The 17,362-nt window shown below is 62.6% G+C and overlaps 8 protein-coding genes across 8 annotated transcripts; 4 read left to right on the top strand and 4 right to left on the bottom strand.

Moving 5' to 3' along the window:
- Nucleotides 1–161: 161 nt before the first annotated feature.
- rad18 (Postreplication repair E3 ubiquitin-protein ligase rad18) lies at nt 162–1,464 on the top strand. Its single transcript, XM_062768949.1, has 5 exons — nt 162–371; nt 415–536; nt 575–735; nt 775–1,025; nt 1,074–1,464. The coding sequence occupies exons 1-5, from the start codon at nt 213–215 to the stop codon at nt 1,398–1,400; spliced, it is 1,020 nt and encodes a 339-aa protein (XP_062624933.1). The 5' UTR covers nt 162–212; the 3' UTR covers nt 1,401–1,464.
- LOC62_02G002439 (uncharacterized protein) lies at nt 1,464–2,764 on the bottom strand. Its single transcript, XM_062768948.1, has 3 exons — nt 2,568–2,764; nt 2,408–2,528; nt 1,464–2,345 (listed from the first exon to the last, which is right to left on the bottom strand). The coding sequence occupies exons 1-3, from the start codon at nt 2,736–2,738 to the stop codon at nt 1,504–1,506; spliced, it is 1,134 nt and encodes a 377-aa protein (XP_062624932.1). The 5' UTR covers nt 2,739–2,764; the 3' UTR covers nt 1,464–1,503.
- A 292-nt stretch (nt 2,765–3,056) lies between these two features.
- Nucleotides 3,057–4,422, top strand: SPCC1840.07c (putative protein; the record flags this gene model as incomplete). The annotated part of the gene is made up of 6 exons (XM_062768947.1): nt 3,057–3,219; nt 3,262–3,344; nt 3,439–3,644; nt 3,689–4,040; nt 4,086–4,152; nt 4,187–4,422. The coding sequence occupies 6 exons, from the start codon at nt 3,057–3,059 to the stop codon at nt 4,420–4,422; spliced, it is 1,107 nt and encodes a 368-aa protein (XP_062624931.1).
- A 74-nt stretch (nt 4,423–4,496) lies between these two features.
- On the bottom strand, nt 4,497–5,403 carry SPAC3G6.03c (Maf-like protein; the record flags this gene model as incomplete). Its single annotated transcript, XM_062768946.1, has 5 exons — nt 4,497–4,771; nt 4,810–4,977; nt 5,024–5,090; nt 5,129–5,233; nt 5,269–5,403. The coding sequence occupies 5 exons, from the start codon at nt 5,401–5,403 to the stop codon at nt 4,497–4,499; spliced, it is 750 nt and encodes a 249-aa protein (XP_062624930.1).
- A 222-nt stretch (nt 5,404–5,625) lies between these two features.
- On the top strand, nt 5,626–13,846 carry utp20 (U3 small nucleolar RNA-associated protein 20). Its single transcript, XM_062768945.1, has 4 exons — nt 5,626–5,747; nt 5,794–5,895; nt 5,930–8,275; nt 8,321–13,846. Exons 1-4 carry the CDS (start codon nt 5,718–5,720, stop codon nt 13,757–13,759), a joined length of 7,917 nt encoding a protein of 2,638 aa, XP_062624929.1. The 5' UTR covers nt 5,626–5,717; the 3' UTR covers nt 13,760–13,846.
- etfrf1 (Electron transfer flavoprotein regulatory factor 1) lies at nt 13,831–15,383 on the bottom strand. The gene is made up of 5 exons (XM_062768944.1): nt 14,987–15,383; nt 14,768–14,790; nt 14,663–14,712; nt 14,312–14,380; nt 13,831–14,273 (listed from the first exon to the last, which is right to left on the bottom strand). Exons 1-5 carry the CDS (start codon nt 15,179–15,181, stop codon nt 14,107–14,109), a joined length of 504 nt encoding a protein of 167 aa, XP_062624928.1. The 5' UTR covers nt 15,182–15,383; the 3' UTR covers nt 13,831–14,106.
- Nucleotides 15,384–15,620: 237 nt separating this feature from the next.
- Nucleotides 15,621–16,049, top strand: cox17 (Cytochrome c oxidase copper chaperone). Its single transcript, XM_062768943.1, has 3 exons — nt 15,621–15,692; nt 15,731–15,799; nt 15,840–16,049. Exons 1-3 carry the CDS (start codon nt 15,682–15,684, stop codon nt 15,976–15,978), a joined length of 219 nt encoding a protein of 72 aa, XP_062624927.1. The 5' UTR covers nt 15,621–15,681; the 3' UTR covers nt 15,979–16,049.
- Nucleotides 16,050–16,069: 20 nt separating this feature from the next.
- gpi2 (Phosphatidylinositol N-acetylglucosaminyltransferase GPI2 subunit) lies at nt 16,070–17,280 on the bottom strand (the record flags this gene model as incomplete). The annotated part of the gene is made up of 5 exons (XM_062768942.1): nt 16,070–16,315; nt 16,353–16,500; nt 16,542–16,818; nt 16,866–17,084; nt 17,133–17,280. 5 exons carry the CDS (start codon nt 17,278–17,280, stop codon nt 16,070–16,072), a joined length of 1,038 nt encoding a protein of 345 aa, XP_062624926.1.
- Between the last annotated feature and the right edge of the window lie 82 nt (nt 17,281–17,362).

Genomic DNA, 17,362 nt, shown 5'->3' with positions numbered 1-17,362 from the left:
GCGGCCAGCGGGGCGCCCAAAGCTAAACCGAGCCAGGTCACCGGGACCATTTTCGCCAATGTTGGTTCGCCACCAAGACGCGTCGAGGGAAGGGGAGCCAGTCCACTCAACCGACACCGACACGCTGGGGTGAGAGGAAATTACTTGTTGCTGTTGCCACACTTTGACCATTTCTCTGGCTACCATTCGTCGTCCTTCCTCGCCCTCTCCTCATGGATCACCCGCTACTAGCCGCCGACGACCCACTCCCCCCCTTCCCCGCCTCCTACCCCCAGCTCAGTCGCGTCGACCGCGCAGTCTCGTGCGCGATCTGCAAGGAGCTCTACAAGGGCCCCGTCAGCATCGCGTGTGGGCACTCGTTCTGCTCGGCCGTGAGTTGCCCGATGCTTTGGGGACACCTCACTGACTCCCCAGTGCATTCGCTCCTTCCTTGACACGCAGAAGAAGTGTCCTACCTGTCATGAACCGGCCAAGGAGGGATCCATCCGGCGTAACCGCGCTCTGGAAGAGATGACGGACGCGTGGGAGGGGGCAAGGTTAGCTGAAGTGAAGATATTGAGCTAACTAACCCCAGGCCATCACTGCTCGAACTTGCCCAGCCGAAGAAGCGTGTGGTGCATGAGGCCGGACCGTCGAAGAGGAAACGCGCGAGCTCGTCTCCGCGGCGGACAGCGAGTCCGGACAGCGACGTTGAGGTGTTGGGCGACGACGACTCACAGGAGTTGACAGACAAGGGTGAGCTTCAGAGAGCGGAGCGGCCGAGCTCACACGCAGACGAGCAACCGTGTCCCCTGTGTGCGGCAGTGATGGCGACTGGGGACATCCCTCTCCACATCGACCGTGGGTGCCCACCACCAAAGGGCAAGGCGGCCAAGGTCACCGCCTCGTCCGGGAACCAGAAGGCCGACTGGAAGAAGGTCTTCGCGTCGGCAGGCGGAGGCAAGACGAAAGTCGCAGACATGCGGCGTATTGTCAAGCCCAACTACAGCCTGACTGGCCAGGCCGAGCTGCGCGCCCTCTTGACCGTGCGTTGTTTGTTGTTGTCCGCCCGCCCGCACTGACCACCCCCTCAGGAGCACGGTTTGCCAACTACGGGCGAGCGACCGGCACTCGAGGCGCGATTCCAGGAATGGATCGTGCTGTACAACGCCAACCTCGACACGTCACACCCATCATCCCTGCCAGCGCTGCGTGCACAGCTGGCGCAGATCGAGAGCTCGCGGAAACGCGACAAGGACCGCGGCAAGGACGACGAGGTCGGCGCCCTCCAGACAAAGGAGGGCATGCACAAGCACGCGCAGGACCAGCGATCCGAGTTTGAGCGCCTCCGCCAGCAAATCCTCGACCGCAAGGCCAAGAAGACTGGCATGGCCGTCGACAGCCCCATTGAAGTCGAGTAGAACCCCATTAGTAGCATAGCATTAGCCGCCCTTTGTTTCATTCTCTGCATGTGTATCATACAGGCTGCTTCTGTCCAGCTGCTACATGGCTTACAGTGTCCATTTACGCGTCGCCAGCCTGCGCCTCATGCGCCTGCTCCTCGGCCGGCGCGTTGCCGGGGCGGGTAGCCCTAACAGCGACATACCTCCAGCCCGAGTTGCCAGCATAGCCGAACACACGGCCGGCGATCCCATAAGCGCCGCCGCGCGGCTTGAAGTTGTCGGCGATGCCCTGCCACACGTGGTCGCTCCAGTCCTCGACCTCGACGTCGGTGTAGCCAAAGCTCTCAAGGCGGGTCTTGTACTCGTCGAGGGTCTTGGGGCGGAGGCTCAGGTTGGAGGGCGGGACGGAGAGCAGGGGCGAGATGAACGTGGACACAATGTTCATCGGGAACTCGGACCACGAGGGCGGGGGCAGCGCATCAGTGTACGCGAGCACGCCCGACCCCTTGCGGAGCGCCGGGTAGACGAGCTGGGCAAAGTAGTCGACCGAGGGCGGGAAGTGGTACACCGAGTCGAGGACGTACACGAGGTCGAACGGCGCCTTGGGGTCGGACGCTGGGGGCTCACCGGCGGTGCTGTCGTCGTCGGGGGCAGAGAAGGCGGCCTGCTTGTCGTCATCGATCTCGGGCTCGGGTTCCTCGGCCTCGCCGTCGGTCTGAGCCGTGCTGTCACCATCAGCCTTCTGGCCCACATGGTGGCGCATGGGGTTGAGCGGGTGCTCGAGGTTTGTGCCGTCCTTGAACGTGGCTGGGGCGACGTGCATCTTGACGTTCGTGGCGATCGGGGTACCGCCGAGCTTGGCCCAGATGGCGCGCTCAAAGAGCTTTTTGCGCGCCTTGTCGGACTCGCCCTGGAGCGGGGTGAGGGCGTGCAGCTGTTCGGGGTGTGACTCGAGGTGGATCACTACGTGTGTGAGCTATACTGTGGTGTGGATTCGCCCTTCCGTCTTCCCCCTCGCAACGTACGAAGCGAATCGCCCGCACCGTGGGCGATATCCAGCGTGTTGCCGTCCTGTCTCGCACGCGCGAACTCGAGAAGCTTGCGCGCGAGCTTCTCGTTGGCTTCCGTAAAGGTCGCGTTGGGGGCCTGGAGTGTCAGCGAGCCTTGCAAGTAGTGTCGACTCACGTCCCAGTAGCCCAGGTTCCTCCACTCGATCGGGACAAAGCCATCGGGTCTCTGCCTGTTGATGCTCGTAGTGTTCCAGTACGCGTACGGGTCGAGGTACTCGTCTGGGATGAAGGGCGTGGCCACACGCCAGAGGAGCGGGATGGCGAGGAAGAGGAGGAAGAGGTTCATCGCAGCGCAGAAGTGGGGTGGTGGGCGATGCAGCGATGCCAATGTCTCTAGACGACGTGCCCGATTATATACACTGTCAATCGTCGTGTCGTTGCCCCGCGCTAGCGTGTCCTCGTCGTCGTCGTCGCTTGCCGCTCGCCGTCGTCAACAAGTCGCCGGATAGAATGATTCCGGACTTTATCAATGCGGTAAAAATGACGTACTGAAACCCGTCCTGCCATCGCATCGCAGCAGCACATCTTCACTTCGCCGAACAACAACTCACCCAGTCAGTCACCCGACCGCCGACTCGACTACCTGCTACATACTTTCGGCACAATGCCGACGCCGACACGCATCTTATTGCTGCTTGCAGCGGCGGCTGCCACTCTCTTCTTTCTCTTCTGGCGACCAAGCCCACCGCCACCATCGGACACGGCGCCGTCACCGGGCGGGGAGGCGTTCCGCCAACGCTTGGTCGCCATCGGCGACCTGCACGGGGGTGAGTTGCTGCGTCAACCCCGTGCAACCAACTCACGCCCAGACATTAACAATGCGAAACGCGTCCTCCGGATGGCCGGGCTCACGGACAAGACTGACCACTGGGCCGGCGGTAACGACATCTTTGTGCAGACAGGCGGTGAGTAGTAGCCTTCCCTCCTGACGACGACCGTGCTCATCCTCCGCCGACTGCGTCGACCGCGGCACGTTTGCTCGCGAGATCTACGAGCTCTGGTATCGGCTGCGCGGGGAGGCTTCCGCCGTCGGCGGCCGCGTTATCAACCTCCTCGGTAACCACGAGGTCATGAACGCCATCGGGGACTGGCGCTACGTCACCCAGGCGGACATCAAGCACTGGGGTGGGGTGGAGAACCGGCAGCATGAGCTGTCCAAGGAGGGGTGGCTGGGCAAGGACTGGCTGGCCAAGTGAGTAGAGTAGTCATGCCCTTGACGTGCTAACGCCTGCCCAGCTACTCGATCTCGGCCCTCGTTCCCCTCTCGCCGTTCCCCTCGGCGCCGACCCTCTCCTTCCAGCACGGCTCGCTGCGGCCCTCGTTCCCGAACCTGACACCGTACCCCGACGCAATCAACCGGTTGGGCCACTCGCTCCTCACGCGTGCGCTCACCCCGCCACTTGCGAAGCCGTACCCGCCGAACCCGTACTCTGGCCTCCCGGCCGGCACAACGCGCGAAGAGGCCGAGCTGTACGACGGCGGCGGACCGCTCTGGTGGCGCGGGCTCGCTGATGTCGAGGACGACCGCATCGTGTGCGGCTGGGCCAAGGAGCTCCAGGAGAAGATTGGAGTGCGGAGAGTCATTGGCGTACGTCCGGTGAAGGGGCGTTGCGAGTGTTGCTGACAGGCCCAGGGCCACACACCCGACTTTGACAAGATTGTGCACCGCTGCAATGCGTCGGTGATCATCATTGATACAGGTGAGCTACTATCATGATGGCGAGCTCACCACAGGCATCTCGTACGCGTACGGCGGCGTCCTCTCCGCCCTCGAGATCATCTACACTCTCACCCCTGTCCCCAAGGACGACGCGCACCGCCAGGACCCGTTTGTCGCGCCTGGCAACGGCACCGACGCGCCTCACGTTCTGCGTGCGGGCGAGAAGTACATTGAGCGCGAGGAGGTCAACGCCATCTACCAGACTGGCAAGAAGCGTATCGCGCTCGAAGTGCGACAGATTGTGCTATAACGTTGCCCTCCCTTAGAAATCTTGATCTCGTGTACACCACCCCAGATATACAGCTACAGTGTCTATGCATTCGTCTAAATGTCGTCAAACGTTCCGTCCTCGTCGAGCTCGGCCATCCACCGCCAGAAAGCAGAGTTGGGAAAGCCGACACAGTTGTCATAATCGCCCTCAATCTTCTCAATCAGCAGCCCTCCAAGGCCCTGGATCGCGAAGCCGCCCGCACGGTCGTGGCCCTCCCCGTGCTCGACGTACGCCTTGATAGTCTCAATGTCGTTGTCGTAGAAGTGCACAATCGTCGACTGGTTGATGCTCTGCAGTTTGAAGCCGGGGTGCTCTACTGTGGGGTAGACTGAAGGGTCAGCGGGTGGAAAGACTCGTAATACCCACCAATGCACACGGCCGTCACCACCTCGCAGCTACGTCCTGCCATCAGGTCGAGGAGGCGCAGCTGCTCGTTCTTGTTGGGCGGCTTCTCCAGGATCTCCGAGTGCTCGCCGTGGGCCACGCCACCCTCGGCCGTGTCCTTCTCGGGAGGGAAGATCACGACGGTGTCGGCTGGGAGGAGGTGAGCTTCGTGACGCAACCGATAAAAGGAGCTCACCACTGATGACAATGTCTGCGGGGTCGGCCTCGTTCTCCCGAATTAGGCGCTCGTACACCTCCATCGCCTGGGTGGTTAGCTGGCAACTCACTGGACGACAGCTACCTTCTCGCCGGCCGTGGCGACGGGGTAGTCGGCTAGCCGGTCCTCGAACATGTTCTTGGGGAGGTCCTCGTCAAATGTAGACGGAACGATCTCCGGCTTGAAGCCCTGCTTGTGAGTGAAGCTCCACAAGGGGCACTCACAATGTTCTCGAGGATGTCCTTCCTCCGAGGCGAGGAAGACGCGAGCACGACGCGCTTGTTCTTGAGCTTCTCGAAGATTGGCCACGGCATCGCGGTGGGCAGAACCGGCGAGGGGCGCTTGGGAACGACAGACATGGCGACGGGTTTGTGTGTTTGTGGACACGATGGGGGCAACGGCGCGTATGCACTCGAGGTGTTCATCTCGCTGCCGACTTTTGGCACGACCCACCCAGCACCAGGCAGTGACGCAAGGGGCCAAGCAGCCGACGACACCACCGTGGGAAAGCCAGTGGAAAGTTGGTCCGCGATCTCTGAAATCTGCATCATGTGCGATCCGCAACCACTGACTTGGATCAACAAATCTACAACTACAACTGCAAAGGCGAACCCCCTCATCGAGACAGCGCGGGAGACTACACGCCCACGCCTCGACGACACTCTCGCCCAACATGGCCGAGCCACCACAGAAGCGGTTCCGGGTGGGTCCTGCTCCTCTTGCTGCTCCAGACCCACTGACACCCCCAGTACGCCACCTACACCGAGAAGCTGAACAACATCTCGGTCGATGTCGGCAAGCGTAAGGGCCTTTCGTGGGAGAAGGAGGAGTTTGGAGAGGATGAGCAGAGCGTGAGTTTGCTCCTTGGCACCCAGCTGACCCCAGAAAACGCCGTTCACCGTCGAGCTCGCCCGCCTCGAGCTGCACGACCTCACCCTCCCGTACCAGGAGCTCTCGCGCGCACTCGCCCCGCTCACGCCCACGCTCCCGATGACGCTGCACAACCTCAGCGCCATCTTCGACATCTTCTTCGCCTTCTTTGCCAAGCTCAAGGACGGCGAGGACCATGTCAACTCGGGCCTCGACTCGGCCCTCTCCCTCCTCCAGGCGCTGTACGAGACTGTCCTCGGGGAGGCGGTTCCATTCGCTCCTGAAACAGCCAAGCATATCACGAGGGTAGGCGCGCTGCGAGCCCTCGAGCCCAAGCTCGTCGAGCGCGCATACTCGACCCTCTCGCTCGTGCTCCGTGTCCTCGCGCCGAACCTCCTCAAGCTCGGCGGCGAGGCGACCCTCCGCGCGACGTGGGCCGCCGTGACTCCCTACCTCCGCCCTCACGAGAACAAGGCGTACGTCCGCAAGTGTATTGCCGATGCCTGGGCGGGTGTGCTTCGCAAGGCGCGTGGCGAGGCCCTCCAGCGCCTGATGCGCGTCCTGCTCGAGGAGGACACCGAGGGCATGGAGGCCGTGTGGGCCAACAGCATGAAGGGAACCAGCCAGCACCTGCACTCTCGGGCGCTCCCGATCTTCACCGCCCTTCTCGACGAGCTCATTCTGAGCCCAACAGAGGAGCACACCGCTACCCTCAGGCACGTGTCTACCGCACTGGTGCACCACTGCTCGTCCAGCGCCACGGAGCCACTCGTTGAGGCTGTCTTGGCGCGCCTGGCCAGCGGGGCGGCAGCTTCGTCGTCAAAGTCGACGATCGACTACGCCACGTCTACTGCTATGCTTGACATTCTCTGCGCATTCCTCATGACTCGCAAGGGCAAGCGCTTCCCTTCGGCTCAGCTCAAGCCAACCATGATCAAGCTCCAGGGTCTCATCCCCCAGGTCAAGGCTTCTGTCGAAAAGTCGTCATCAGAAGAGCTGGCGGCCAAGTGGCGCCGCGCCGTCGTCTCGGCAATCGTGGGCAGCCTGAATGCAGGCCACCTGGCCGAGTGGCTCAGCCCCGGCGTCTCCCTCATTGAGGCCCTGTGGTCGGCCCTTCCCACCCCCGAGGCCTTCGCCTTTGTCAACATGTCCATCGCGTTCAAGTGGGCTGGTATCGAGCAGTTCCTGCTTGCTCACATCTCCCACACGGCCCTCACTGGACTCTCGACGGATCCCCTCCCAACCCTGGTGCTGCTCAACAACCTCGCCAGCGCAGGCTTCCTCTCGGGCGGCCTGTCAAATGTCCAGGGTGGACGATGGCGCCAGGCTCTGGTGACCAACCTCGCCAAGCTCCTGAAGAGCGTCCGCGACGGCGACCTTGAACTTGCCGACCGCCGCATCCTGGGTCAGATCCTCCGCCTCATCCCCTCCCTCGCTGGCGAGAGCCAGCACTTCATTGACCACCTGATGGCGATCCTTGACCGGCTGAACGTCGCTGCCTCAGACTCGGATGCAGAGGGCAACTGGGAAAAGGCTGGTATGTGGAACGACGCCCACGTCGTCGGTCGTATCCTGAGCAGTGTCTACGACCTCGTCCTCCGTGGCCCTACCGCCGTCAAGGACAAGTTCAAGACCTACTGGACCTCAAACCACTTGCCAAACGTCCTTGTGGCGAGGTATCACTGGAACCGGGAGATTCTGGAGCAGACGGCTGCGTTTGTTGAGCACTGGCCGGAAGTGGCACGGTTGGAAAACGCCAACGTCGAGCGTCTCCGTCTCAACATCCTGTCTGCCGACTCGTCACTTCGACTGTCGTCTCTCAAGATTCTGGTCACGGATGCTCGCGACAAATCGAAGGATGTGGAAGCCATCTGGCAGGCGTGTCTTGCCGTCGAGTCAGCGGAAATGTCGCTCAAGAACGTTCGTGATCGCACAACGCAGATCGCTCGCCTGAGCAGGCATCTCTCATCCCTCTCTGGTGACCTCGAAGAGAGTATCGCTGCCACGGTCAATTCGTCGATCTCGTACCTGGTTGCACAGCTCAAGGTCAACTTCCGCCCCCTCTGGAGCGAAGCGGTCACCGCCTTGACCGCTCAGGTGCCCGCGCACGGAAACACCATCTGGACGATCATCTGGGAGGAGCTACAGAAGACAATCACTGCCACCAAGGCCGTTGTGCCAGACCTGGGCGTCGAGTACCCCGAGTGGACGACACAGCGGGTCGAGGCCGAGGAGGAGGAGGAGGCGGGCGAGGAGGATGTCGAGTTCAGGTGCACCGCCCTTGCCAAGGGCCGCGCCAACGTCTCCAAGGCGTGGCAGCAGAACGACGATGTTGCTCCCTTGGACGTTGCAGAGATCTCGGTAAGTTGACGAGCGCGACTCGGGGCTGCTCAACTGACACCACAGATTCAAATCTCGCACGATCGCCTCGACGTTCTGAGCTACGAGTCGCAGCTCCTCGCTACGCTAACAGCCAACCCGTCCCTGGCGGAGAAGCACACTCGTTCCATTGTTCCCGTGGTCCTGGCCATTGCCGGCGCCTCTGCCGACGAGGCGACCGTTGAGCTCGCCCACCTCTCCACTCGCCAGCTGCAGGGACGTACCACCAACTTCCTGGAGCTCTTGGTCAAGTTTGTCAACCCCAAGGCGGCTTACCGCTCAGCTGAGCTCCACGCTCTCTACCTCAACCTCCTGTCCAAGGGCGAGCCAAAGGTCCAGGGCGTGGCACTGCGATGCTTGTTGACCTACAAGTCGCCCAATCTCGTCCCCTACAAGGACCGTCTGAGCAAGCTCCTCGATGAGACCCAGTTCCGCGACGAGCTCACTCACTTCGACCTTGCGACCGACAGCGAGGTGGTCGAGCCCAAGCACCGCCCCGAGCTCCTCTCGGTCGTCATTCGCCTCCTGTACGGCATCATGATGTCGCGCCGTGCTCGCAGCGCCACTGCCCAGGGCCAGGGAGCACGCAAGCAGGCCGTCTTGACTGCCCTCAGTGGCGTGTCGTCCGACGAGCTCAAGACGCTCATTGACCTCATGCTGGATCCCTTCGGCGGCTTTGAGGACGTCAGCCCCGCGGACCTCGAATTTGCGTCTATTGTCGCTCCCGGTCGTCAGCAGCTCGGTTTCTTGACTTTCCAGCACGACGTGCTGAGGTACCTCGCCCCTCAGACTGTCGCCCACTGGCCTCGTCTCATCGGCGCGACTGTTGTTCTGGTCAACCAGGCGCAGCGCGAGATTGATCAGGAGCAGGAGACAATTGAGGACGAGGCCGATGCGGACGACGAGGAGATTGAGCCCGAGGACAAGGGTGCCGCTCCTCTTCGCACCATCCGCTCCACTGGTCTCAAGCGTCTCGTCCAGTTCCTCCGCTCCCGCGCCGTCGAGTTTGACTTCAAGCCCTTCCTTCCTGTATTCTTCAAGACGGCCATCTCGCCTCGTCTCGCCAAGCTCGAGGTGGAGAACACGCAGGCGCCGTCGGGTACACTGGACCTGATCGCCGGCCTCGCCGCCTCCCCTGAGACCTCGTTCAGCTTGGTCGAGTACGACGACCGCACCCTGCCCAAGACGTTTGCGTGCATGACCGCCGTCAAGGTCAAGCCCGCAGTCATCGGCCGTGTGTTTGACGTTGTCGAGTCGCTCCTCATCGACGACGAAGACGAGGTCATCCAGAATGTCCTCATCCCCAACATTCGCTCGCTGATCGACAACATTATTGGCCTGGTGCAGTCGCTCAAGGCGGCCGCCAACGAGGACATTATGCGTCGTCTCCTTGGCATCCTCTCGCGGTTGTCGGCGGTCGTTAGTGATGGCCAGCAGGCGCAGCAGCTCGCTGCCCTCCTGGGCCCAATGCTCCGCCAGCCAGGCAAGCAGGTTAACGAGAAGGCCAAGGTCAACATCCTCGTCACCCTCCAGCGCCTATACGCCATCTCGCCCGACTTCAAGGAGCCGTCGTCTACGTTCTTCTCGCAGAGCTACGAACTGATCAGCAACCTACTGCAAACTCTCCACCTGCCCACGTCTCGCCGCGCGCTCATCGCCGCCCTCGAGACGTTTGGTGAGGCGGACAGCTCGCTGGCTCCGACCATCGAGATCGTCGCCAACCTGAATGCTTACCGCGTGAAGCGCATGGACGAGCCCGACTTTGACCGTCGTCTCGAGGCTTTTGGCAAGCTCAACGACCTGGCAGAGGAGGAGCTGCCGCAGACGGCCCGCGAGTGGCTGCCCATCCTCCGCAGTGCTCTCCACTTTATCCAGGACGCTGAGGAGCTGTCTATCCGCACGAACGCCAGCTCTGTTCTTCAGCGCTTTGTCACCCTTGTCGGTGGAGCCGAGTCTGGGCTCCTGGTCGATCAGCTCCAGTTCGTCCTCCTCCCGGCCCTCCGCCGATGCCTCTTGTCCAAGCAGGAGCTCGTCCGTAACGAGGTCCTCCTCGTCTTCTCCAAGGCGATCAAGGAGTGCACTGGCGTGCCTGCGCTCGCCGAGCTCCAGCCACTCCTCGGTGACGAGGACGAGACCAACATCTTCGTCAACCTCGGCCACATCCAGGTGCACCGTCGCGCGCGTGCCATCCGCCGTCTGCGGGATGTCGTCGTGGAGAGCGGTATTCGGGAGGCTACGATCGCCAACGTGTTCCTCCCCATTCTGGAGCACATCATCGCCGGCTCGACAGAGGTCACCGATCACCACCTCGTTAACGAGTCGATCACCACCATCGGAGTGCTTGCTGGCCGCCTCGGCTGGTCAAAGTACAACGCCCTGGTGATGCGCTACCTACGCATGGGTACACCGAAGAGCGCACAGCAAAAGTTCTACATCCGTTGCGTTTCGGCCCTCATTGACAACTTTGCGTTCGACCTGCGCAGCGATGCCAAGGTTGGCGCGGACGAGTCGGAAGCTGTCGACGAGGCCACACCCGAGGACGAGGCAGCCCCCGCCGCCGACGCTCCAGAAGCACCTGTCGCGGCTTCTGCTCGTATCACCGAGGTTGTCCTTGCCCGCCTGCTCCCTGCCCTGTCTCACTTCATCGCAAAGAAGCACGACGAGACTGCTGATGAGGCGGTGCGCATCCCCGTCGCCGTCGGTATTGTCAAGCTCGCGTCTGCTCTGCCCGAGGAGTCTTCTGCAAACGAGATCCTGCGCGTCGTCACTACGGTCAGCCAGATCCTCCGCAGCAAGGACCAGGACACGCGTGACATTGCGCGCGACACCATCGGCAAGATTGCCGTGTACCTCGGGCCTGAGTGGCTCGGCAAGGTGCTCGCCGAGCTCCGTACTGCCCTTCAGCGTGGTCCCCAGAAGCACGTCCTCGCGGTCACGACGCACTCGATCCTGCACCTCGCAACTACAGAGGCTGCCGACCGCTTCAGCAACCTCGACCAGGCTGTCGGAGATGCCGTCTCAGTGTCGGCCGAGGTCATCTGGGGAGAATCCGGACAGGACGTCGCTACAGAGGGCTTCAAGACCAAGATGCGTGAAGTCCGTGGCGCCCTGTCCCGCGGTAACGACACCTTCCAGCTCGTCTCGCGCCTTGTCTCGCCCTCCAAGATTGGCGCGATTCTCGCTCCCGTCCGTGAGGTCATGCACGTCTCGCAGGCGGTCAAGACCATGCTTCAGGTCGACGAGGTCCTTCGCCGCATCGCGCTCGGCCTGAACGCCAACGCTCTCATCAACCCCACAGACATTCTCAATCTGTCCTACTCGCTCATCAACGGCAACTCACAGTTCCTCCGTGCGAAGAAGAAGGAGGCCAAGTCTGCCAAGCCGGCCGACCGTTTCCAGGTCCAGATGAAGCGCAAGGAGAAGGAGGACGAGGACCTGTACCCGCAGAACGCGTACAAGTTTGTGTCCTTTGGGCTCGAGCTGTTCATCACCGCCTTCCGCCGGGGCAAGTTTGACTTTGCGGACGTGGACATTCTTTCACGTCTCGGCCCGCTTGTCAACGCGATTGGAAACACGCTGTACTCGACCAACTCGGCAATCCTGGTGCTCGGCCTCAAGGCTACGGCTGCGATTGCCAAGTGCCCGATCCCTCAGGTCGACGAGGCGTTGCCTGCGTTTGTCACCAACATCTTCAGGATGATCAAGAATGCTGGCGGTACTGCAGAGTCCGAGGTCGCCCAGACCGCTCTCAAGACCCTTGCCGTCCTCATTCGTGACTGCAAGGCCTCGCAGGTCTCGGACACACAGCTCCGCTACCTCATTGAAGTCGTCAACCCCGATCTCGAGGACCACGACCGCCAGAGCTGCATCTTCACTGTTCTCCGTGCCGTCGTGTCCCGTCGCTTCGTCGTGCCCGAGATCTACGACGTCATGGACCGCGTCTCGTCCATCATGGTCACCAGCCAGTCGACCCACGTCCAGGAGCTCTGCCGCGGTCTGCTGATGCAGTTCCTGCTCGACTACCCGCAGGGCCAGGGCCGCCTCAAGTCGCAGATGACCTTCCTTGCACGCAACCTCGACTATGTTTTCGAGTCTGGACGCATCTCCGTCATGGAGGTTCTCTCCGCCGTCTTTGGCAAGTTCTCGGGCGAGCTCATTGCCGAGTACGCCGACATGTTCTTCGTCGCGCTGGTTGCTGTTCTCGCCAACGACGACAGCGAAAAGTGCCGCAACATGGCTGGTGTGCTCTTGCAGCAGCTCTTTGGCTCGCTTGAGGAGGACCACCAGAAGCGTCTTCTCCAAGTCCTCAAGGCTTGGGTCGATGCCCGCAACGACAACCCCGCCCTGGCAGCTGCCTCGCTCGCAGTCTACGGCCTGTTGTGCGAGAGCGACGAGGTCGAGACCAGTGTCTTCGCAGAGCTCCCTACTGTTGTGCTTCCCGTCATCCGCAGCAGCGCCCGTGCGCTTGCGCGTGCCGAGGCGTCCGACGACGAGGTCGCGCTCGAACACTCGCTTCCTCAGCAGGCGCTCAACGTCATCGCCAAGGCTCTCAAGGCCAACGGTGAGCTGGCCAAATCGATCCCATGGACCGACATTGTGGCACACCTCCTCTTCCCGCACGAGTGGGTGCGCTTCGGTGCTGCCCGCGCTCTTGCTGTCCTCTTTGCCGGCGAGGAGGCGTTCACTATTCTTGACGCCGACCTCTTGCTCGACATTGCGCGCAAGAGCTGTATCCTCTTCGGTGGCTCCAAGTCGGCCGACGGCGAGGACGTGGTCATTGACGCCAAGCTCGCCGACCAGCTGGTCAAGCTGCTCTGGAACATTGCCAAGCACTGGGCCAAGTCGGAGGAGAACGGCTGGACAGTGGACGGCGAGGAGGTCGAGGGCCAGGAGGAGGAGGAGACCGAAGAGACCGAGGAGAAGTCGGCATCGCGCCCGCTCGCGTGGCTCATGTCGCGTCTGTCGTTCCTCGCCCGCCGCCTCATCATCAGCCGCCCCGCGTCCAACGACACGCTGCCGGGCCAGCCACTGGCGTGGACGGGACCCGTCATGTCGATCTTGCGATGCTATGCGGGCATCTACGAGGCGCTCAACAAGCGCCAGGCGCGTGGCTTCCTCATCCACATCCTCAGCCCGATCTACCGCATCCTCGACGACGAAGGCGACCTCGCCGGCCTGGACGGCGCAGGCGGTATCGAGGAGCTGCGTCAGCTCGCGACCGAGGTCCGCGACTTTGTGCAGAACAAGGTCGGCGCGACCAACTTCTCCAAGACGTGGGAGAAGATCCGCCGCCACGTCAGCGAGAAGCGCCAGGTGCGCCGCGAGGCCCGCAGCCGTATGGCCGTCGCCGACCCCAAGGCTTGGGCCGCGCGCCAGGAGCGCCGTGGCGAGAAGAAGAAGGAGTCGAAGAAGCGCAAGGTCCACGCGCACATGGACCACAAGAATGCGCGTCAGAGGCGGGGATGAGGGGGGGCGTTAGTAGCACTCTGGTTAATTTTTTTGGTTTTTATACCCAGCATTCGGCCCATACCATACGACCCGGTGTTAGAGATGCATCGAGTCTTCGTCTACCTTGCCGCGGCGATATTAAACAGGAGATGTGAGATGGAACGGTGAGTCGGTGATATCCAAGAGCGCGCACAGTGTGCCAGACGAGTTTTGTTGCAGGTGGGGGTGATGGTATGTCGTGGTCAGTCAGTTCGATATATCGGTCGGTCGTGCGTCGCGTCGCGTCGTGGCGATGGGAGGGGGGGGATTGCGGTTGGGTGGGTGGTTGGTACATGCGACTCGAGGCCGCTTCAGACAGCTGCTGCTCATGCGCTCGGGGGCGGCGTCGGCGCGAGCTTGCCGATGGGGTCAGAGGACACCTCGACCTCCTTGTCCTTCTCGCCGTTGAGATTCAGCGCGCGAGGCGGCTCGTCCTTGTGGTACGCGCGGCGGAGGTGGCGGTACTTCTTGAGGCTGAGCATGGCGAGGACCTCTGCGGGGTTAGCGGTGCCGCTTTGGCGGGGTACGCACCCTTCTTGATGTGCTCGGCGAGCTCGAGCTGCTTCTTGAGCTTCTCGGGGTCCGTGATGGTTGCGTTCTCTGCGCGTTGTGTGAGCTGCTGGCCTCGGAATTGGGTCCGAGTGCGGCGCCGCCACCGAAACGAGGGTCGGCACCCCGGCCGACGTCACCTGGTGGTTACACCGCCGTAGGAGTGGACAGCGCAAGCTCTTAGACCGAAGCGAGGAGCGCCGCTCGGCACGCCGAGCGTCCTCCGTCCATTCGGCGGGACTCGTCTCCATCTCCGTGCCGGAACGGCGCCCGCGCTTCTTGGCGGCGGCCGTCGGAGGAGCCAAGCCACAAACCCTGGAAACGACGACTCACTCTCGAATGCACGGCGCAGACGGCCGTTGAAGTTGTACTCTGGGTCGGGGCTGGGCAACGGTCAGTCATGCCGAAGGGGGGTGCCCGCCGGCGAGGCGCGCTCACTAGTCGCGACCGAGACGGTGCAGCTGTTGGCTATCAGCTATGTCCATTGTCCATACGTCAGGGGGCGCAGCGCACGTGCACGGCGGTGGGTTCGTCGTGATCGATGCACAAATGCACAGTGATCACAGTGTTGCGCGGCGACGGCGCTCGGCCAGTCGCGCGGCCGACACAACACTGCCCAACCCACGATCCCACGAACGTGGGGCCTTATCTACTCACCTCCTTGTAGAGCTTCTTAGCGTGCTGGCGGAGGGCCTCGACGTCGAGCGGCTCAGCGGGCGGTGCAGCGGCCGAGCTCGACGCCTCCTCGACGGGCGCGGTGGCCGTCGCGGTTGACGCCCAGCGGGCGGCGGCGGGGGCGACGGTCGCCGTTAGTGGGCGGCGGGCGGCGGTACGGAGGGCTGCGAGGGACATGATAGCGCGGTGTTGGGGGCGGCTGAGCGGGGAGTGGAGCAGAGGGTCGTGCAAGTGGCCTGTGTCCTGCCTGTGTTGTCGACGAGGGCGAAGCGACAATGGACGATGGGATGGCCCCGGGTGTGGTGGTGTGTGTGTGATGTGCGATGTGATGCTTGTTCCTCGTCTCGGCACGATGATGTCGAGTCGAGGGCAAGCAAGCGGAGAGGCGGCAAACCCACACCGGCCACACCCTCCGGTCCGGTTCACTTTGGCTCTCAAACTTGAGAAATCACGGAATCAAATTGACTTACGTAATTCGGAATAAGCCGGGGCCGGCCGACGACACCCACGCACTTCGGCATGATCTCCGCCAGGATTTGTTGGGAACGGCATGCGGACAGTGGCCACACAGTCAGAGGCTGACTGATGCTGGCTGCTCGACAGCCGACCGAGGTCACTTCTCCTCCTCTTCTACACTTGTAGCCACCACCTGTATCATACCAAAAGCATCACACAACATGGCTGAAGCGTAGGTGTCAGCTCCATCGGACCCAGCTCACACCCCAGCGCCGCCTGCCCCATCGACGTCGCCCCCGCCAAGGAGGTCAACCCCCTCAACCCCCAGGGCCTCAAGCCGTACGTCGCTGCCCCACCGGCAACGATCGCTGACCCCCAGATGCTGCGCGTGCCCCGAGACCAAGTCGGTCCGTGACGACTGCTTCATCAAGTTCTCGGCCGACGAGGCCCCCACCCGCTGCGCCGATTTGATAGAGGCCCACAAGGCCTGCATGCGCGGCTACGGCTTCAAGGTCTAAGCTTGAGCAGGCAGGACGAGGAACGGCGACAACATCATCATACGAGTACATGCAGCACTATTCATCCAAGACTCGTCGCCATGGTGATTGATCATGGGCGAACGCCCCGCCTCCGCAGCTTGACCACCGCGGGGTCCCAGTTTCCTCCGAGGCGTCGCTTCCAGCGCCAGCCGGACCAGAGCATGAACGGGCCGACGACGTTGACAAGGAAGAGGACAAAGAGGAAGATGAGTGTTGGGCGCCCGGGAAAGTCGTCGGGCGAGCATGGGGGGAAGAGCGAGATCGCGAGCCAGATCATGGACACTGTCAGCGCGATGGAGAACGGGCGCCCGGCCTCCTGGTGGGTCAGTGGACACAATGATGGTGGGACCCACCCGAACACCCTTGGCTAGTGTTGGCCAGCCCGCAAACAGTCCAGCAGCGAGCATGATGAGGGAGAAGACGTGGGCTGTGGAGGAGAGTCGTGATGCGAGGACCACGGACGCGGAGAGGGCCGATGTGAGCGACAGTGATGATGTCAGCCTGCGAGGGGTCAGCGAGTGTTCCGAATCTTCTCCACGCACGTCTTCTCGTCCGGCCCTTCGTCGTCGCGTGATGACGCGCTACCGGCGCTGCTCCTCCGTCGTCGCTTTGCCTGACGCGCGCGATGCCGCCGGCGCGCGTCGGGGCCGGTAGTGAAGTCTGCCAAGAGCAGGTGGACGAACAGCAGCCCACCGGCGAGCGGCCAGATCGAGTCGGAGGTGGTTGCCGAAGTCAGTGTTCCCAGTACCGGTGCGAGCAGCGATAACAGGAGCGGTGGGAGGAGGAGCGGCCTGAGGGCCCCGGAGACGGGGAGGAGGGCTGTCGCGGTGTCAGCTACATCAACGAGCAAACGCAAGCAGACGCACACTCCGTCTTGGCCGCCTTGTCACTCCCCCATCCGAACCGCCAGAGCGCGTACGCTGCCAATTCGAGCGCAGTACAGCTCCACCCGACCTCGGCCGCGCCAAAGTCGCCGACGAGCATCGCGTAGAACACGGCAAGGAAGAGGGCGATGACGGCGAGGTGCTGCGACACGGGCAGCGTGGCGAGCATGAGCGGGAAAAGGCGTGGGCGCGGGCGTGGAGCTGGCGTCGGCGTCAGCTCAGTGGTAGGCGGTGGTGGGCGGTACTCACGCAGGCTGTCCAGCTCGGCGAGGTACGATGGTGGGACGTAGTTGTCCGGGAACGGCTGCCGTCGCCAGAGGACCTTTTCCCATACGGCGTCCGAGGCGTCGCCGTTGGCCTGTGGCCTTGCTCGTTTCTCGCCGTTTCTTGTGGGCATGCTGGCCCCTGCACCGATGGCGAGAAGGAGGGTGTGGGTTGGGGAACGAGATGGTCGATGCGGGGGGGTTGTGACGCGTGTC

This window comes from Vanrija pseudolonga, chromosome 2 (assembly GCF_020906515.1).
Source record: "Vanrija pseudolonga chromosome 2, complete sequence".
NCBI lineage: Eukaryota > Fungi > Basidiomycota > Tremellomycetes > Trichosporonales > Trichosporonaceae > Vanrija > Vanrija pseudolonga.
This window is presented reverse-complemented; position numbering and strand designations above follow the sequence as displayed.

Bases quoted from the DNA above. Each gene is read 5' to 3' on its own strand.
- etfrf1 (XM_062768944.1), bottom strand. From the start codon at position 15,181: ATGTCCCTCGCAGCCCTCCGTACCGCCGCCCGCCGCCCACTAACGGCG. The intron at 14,791-14,986 runs GTGAGTAGATAA...GATAGCCAACAG, and splicing joins CTAAGAAGCTCTACAAGGAG to CTGCACCGTCTCGGTCGCGA. The intron at 14,381-14,662 runs GTGAGTCGTCGT...CACAACGCGCAG, and splicing joins TCTGCGCCGTGCATTCGAGA to AGAACGCAACCATCACGGAC.
- utp20 (XM_062768945.1), top strand. From the start codon at position 5,718: ATGGCCGAGCCACCACAGAAGCGGTTCCGG. The intron at 5,748-5,793 runs GTGGGTCCTGCT...TGACACCCCCAG, and splicing joins CACCACAGAAGCGGTTCCGG to TACGCCACCTACACCGAGAA. The intron at 5,896-5,929 runs GTGAGTTTGCTC...AGCTGACCCCAG, and splicing joins TTGGAGAGGATGAGCAGAGC to AAAACGCCGTTCACCGTCGA.
- rad18 (XM_062768949.1), top strand. From the start codon at position 213: ATGGATCACCCGCTACTAGCCGCCGACGACCCACTCCCCCCCTTCCCC. The intron at 736-774 runs GTGAGCTTCAGA...GCTCACACGCAG, and splicing joins ACAGGAGTTGACAGACAAGG to ACGAGCAACCGTGTCCCCTG. The intron at 1,026-1,073 runs GTGCGTTGTTTG...CCACCCCCTCAG, and splicing joins AGCTGCGCGCCCTCTTGACC to GAGCACGGTTTGCCAACTAC.
- LOC62_02G002439 (XM_062768948.1), bottom strand. From the start codon at position 2,738: ATGAACCTCTTCCTCCTCTTCCTCGCCATCCCGCTCCTCTGGCGTGTG. The intron at 2,529-2,567 runs GTGAGTCGACAC...CTGACACTCCAG, and splicing joins GGAACCTGGGCTACTGGGAC to GCCCCCAACGCGACCTTTAC. The intron at 2,346-2,407 runs GTACGTTGCGAG...TCACACACGTAG, and splicing joins CGGTGCGGGCGATTCGCTTC to TGATCCACCTCGAGTCACAC.
- cox17 (XM_062768943.1), top strand. The intron at 15,800-15,839 runs GTACGTCGCTGC...GCTGACCCCCAG, and splicing joins AACCCCCAGGGCCTCAAGCC to ATGCTGCGCGTGCCCCGAGA.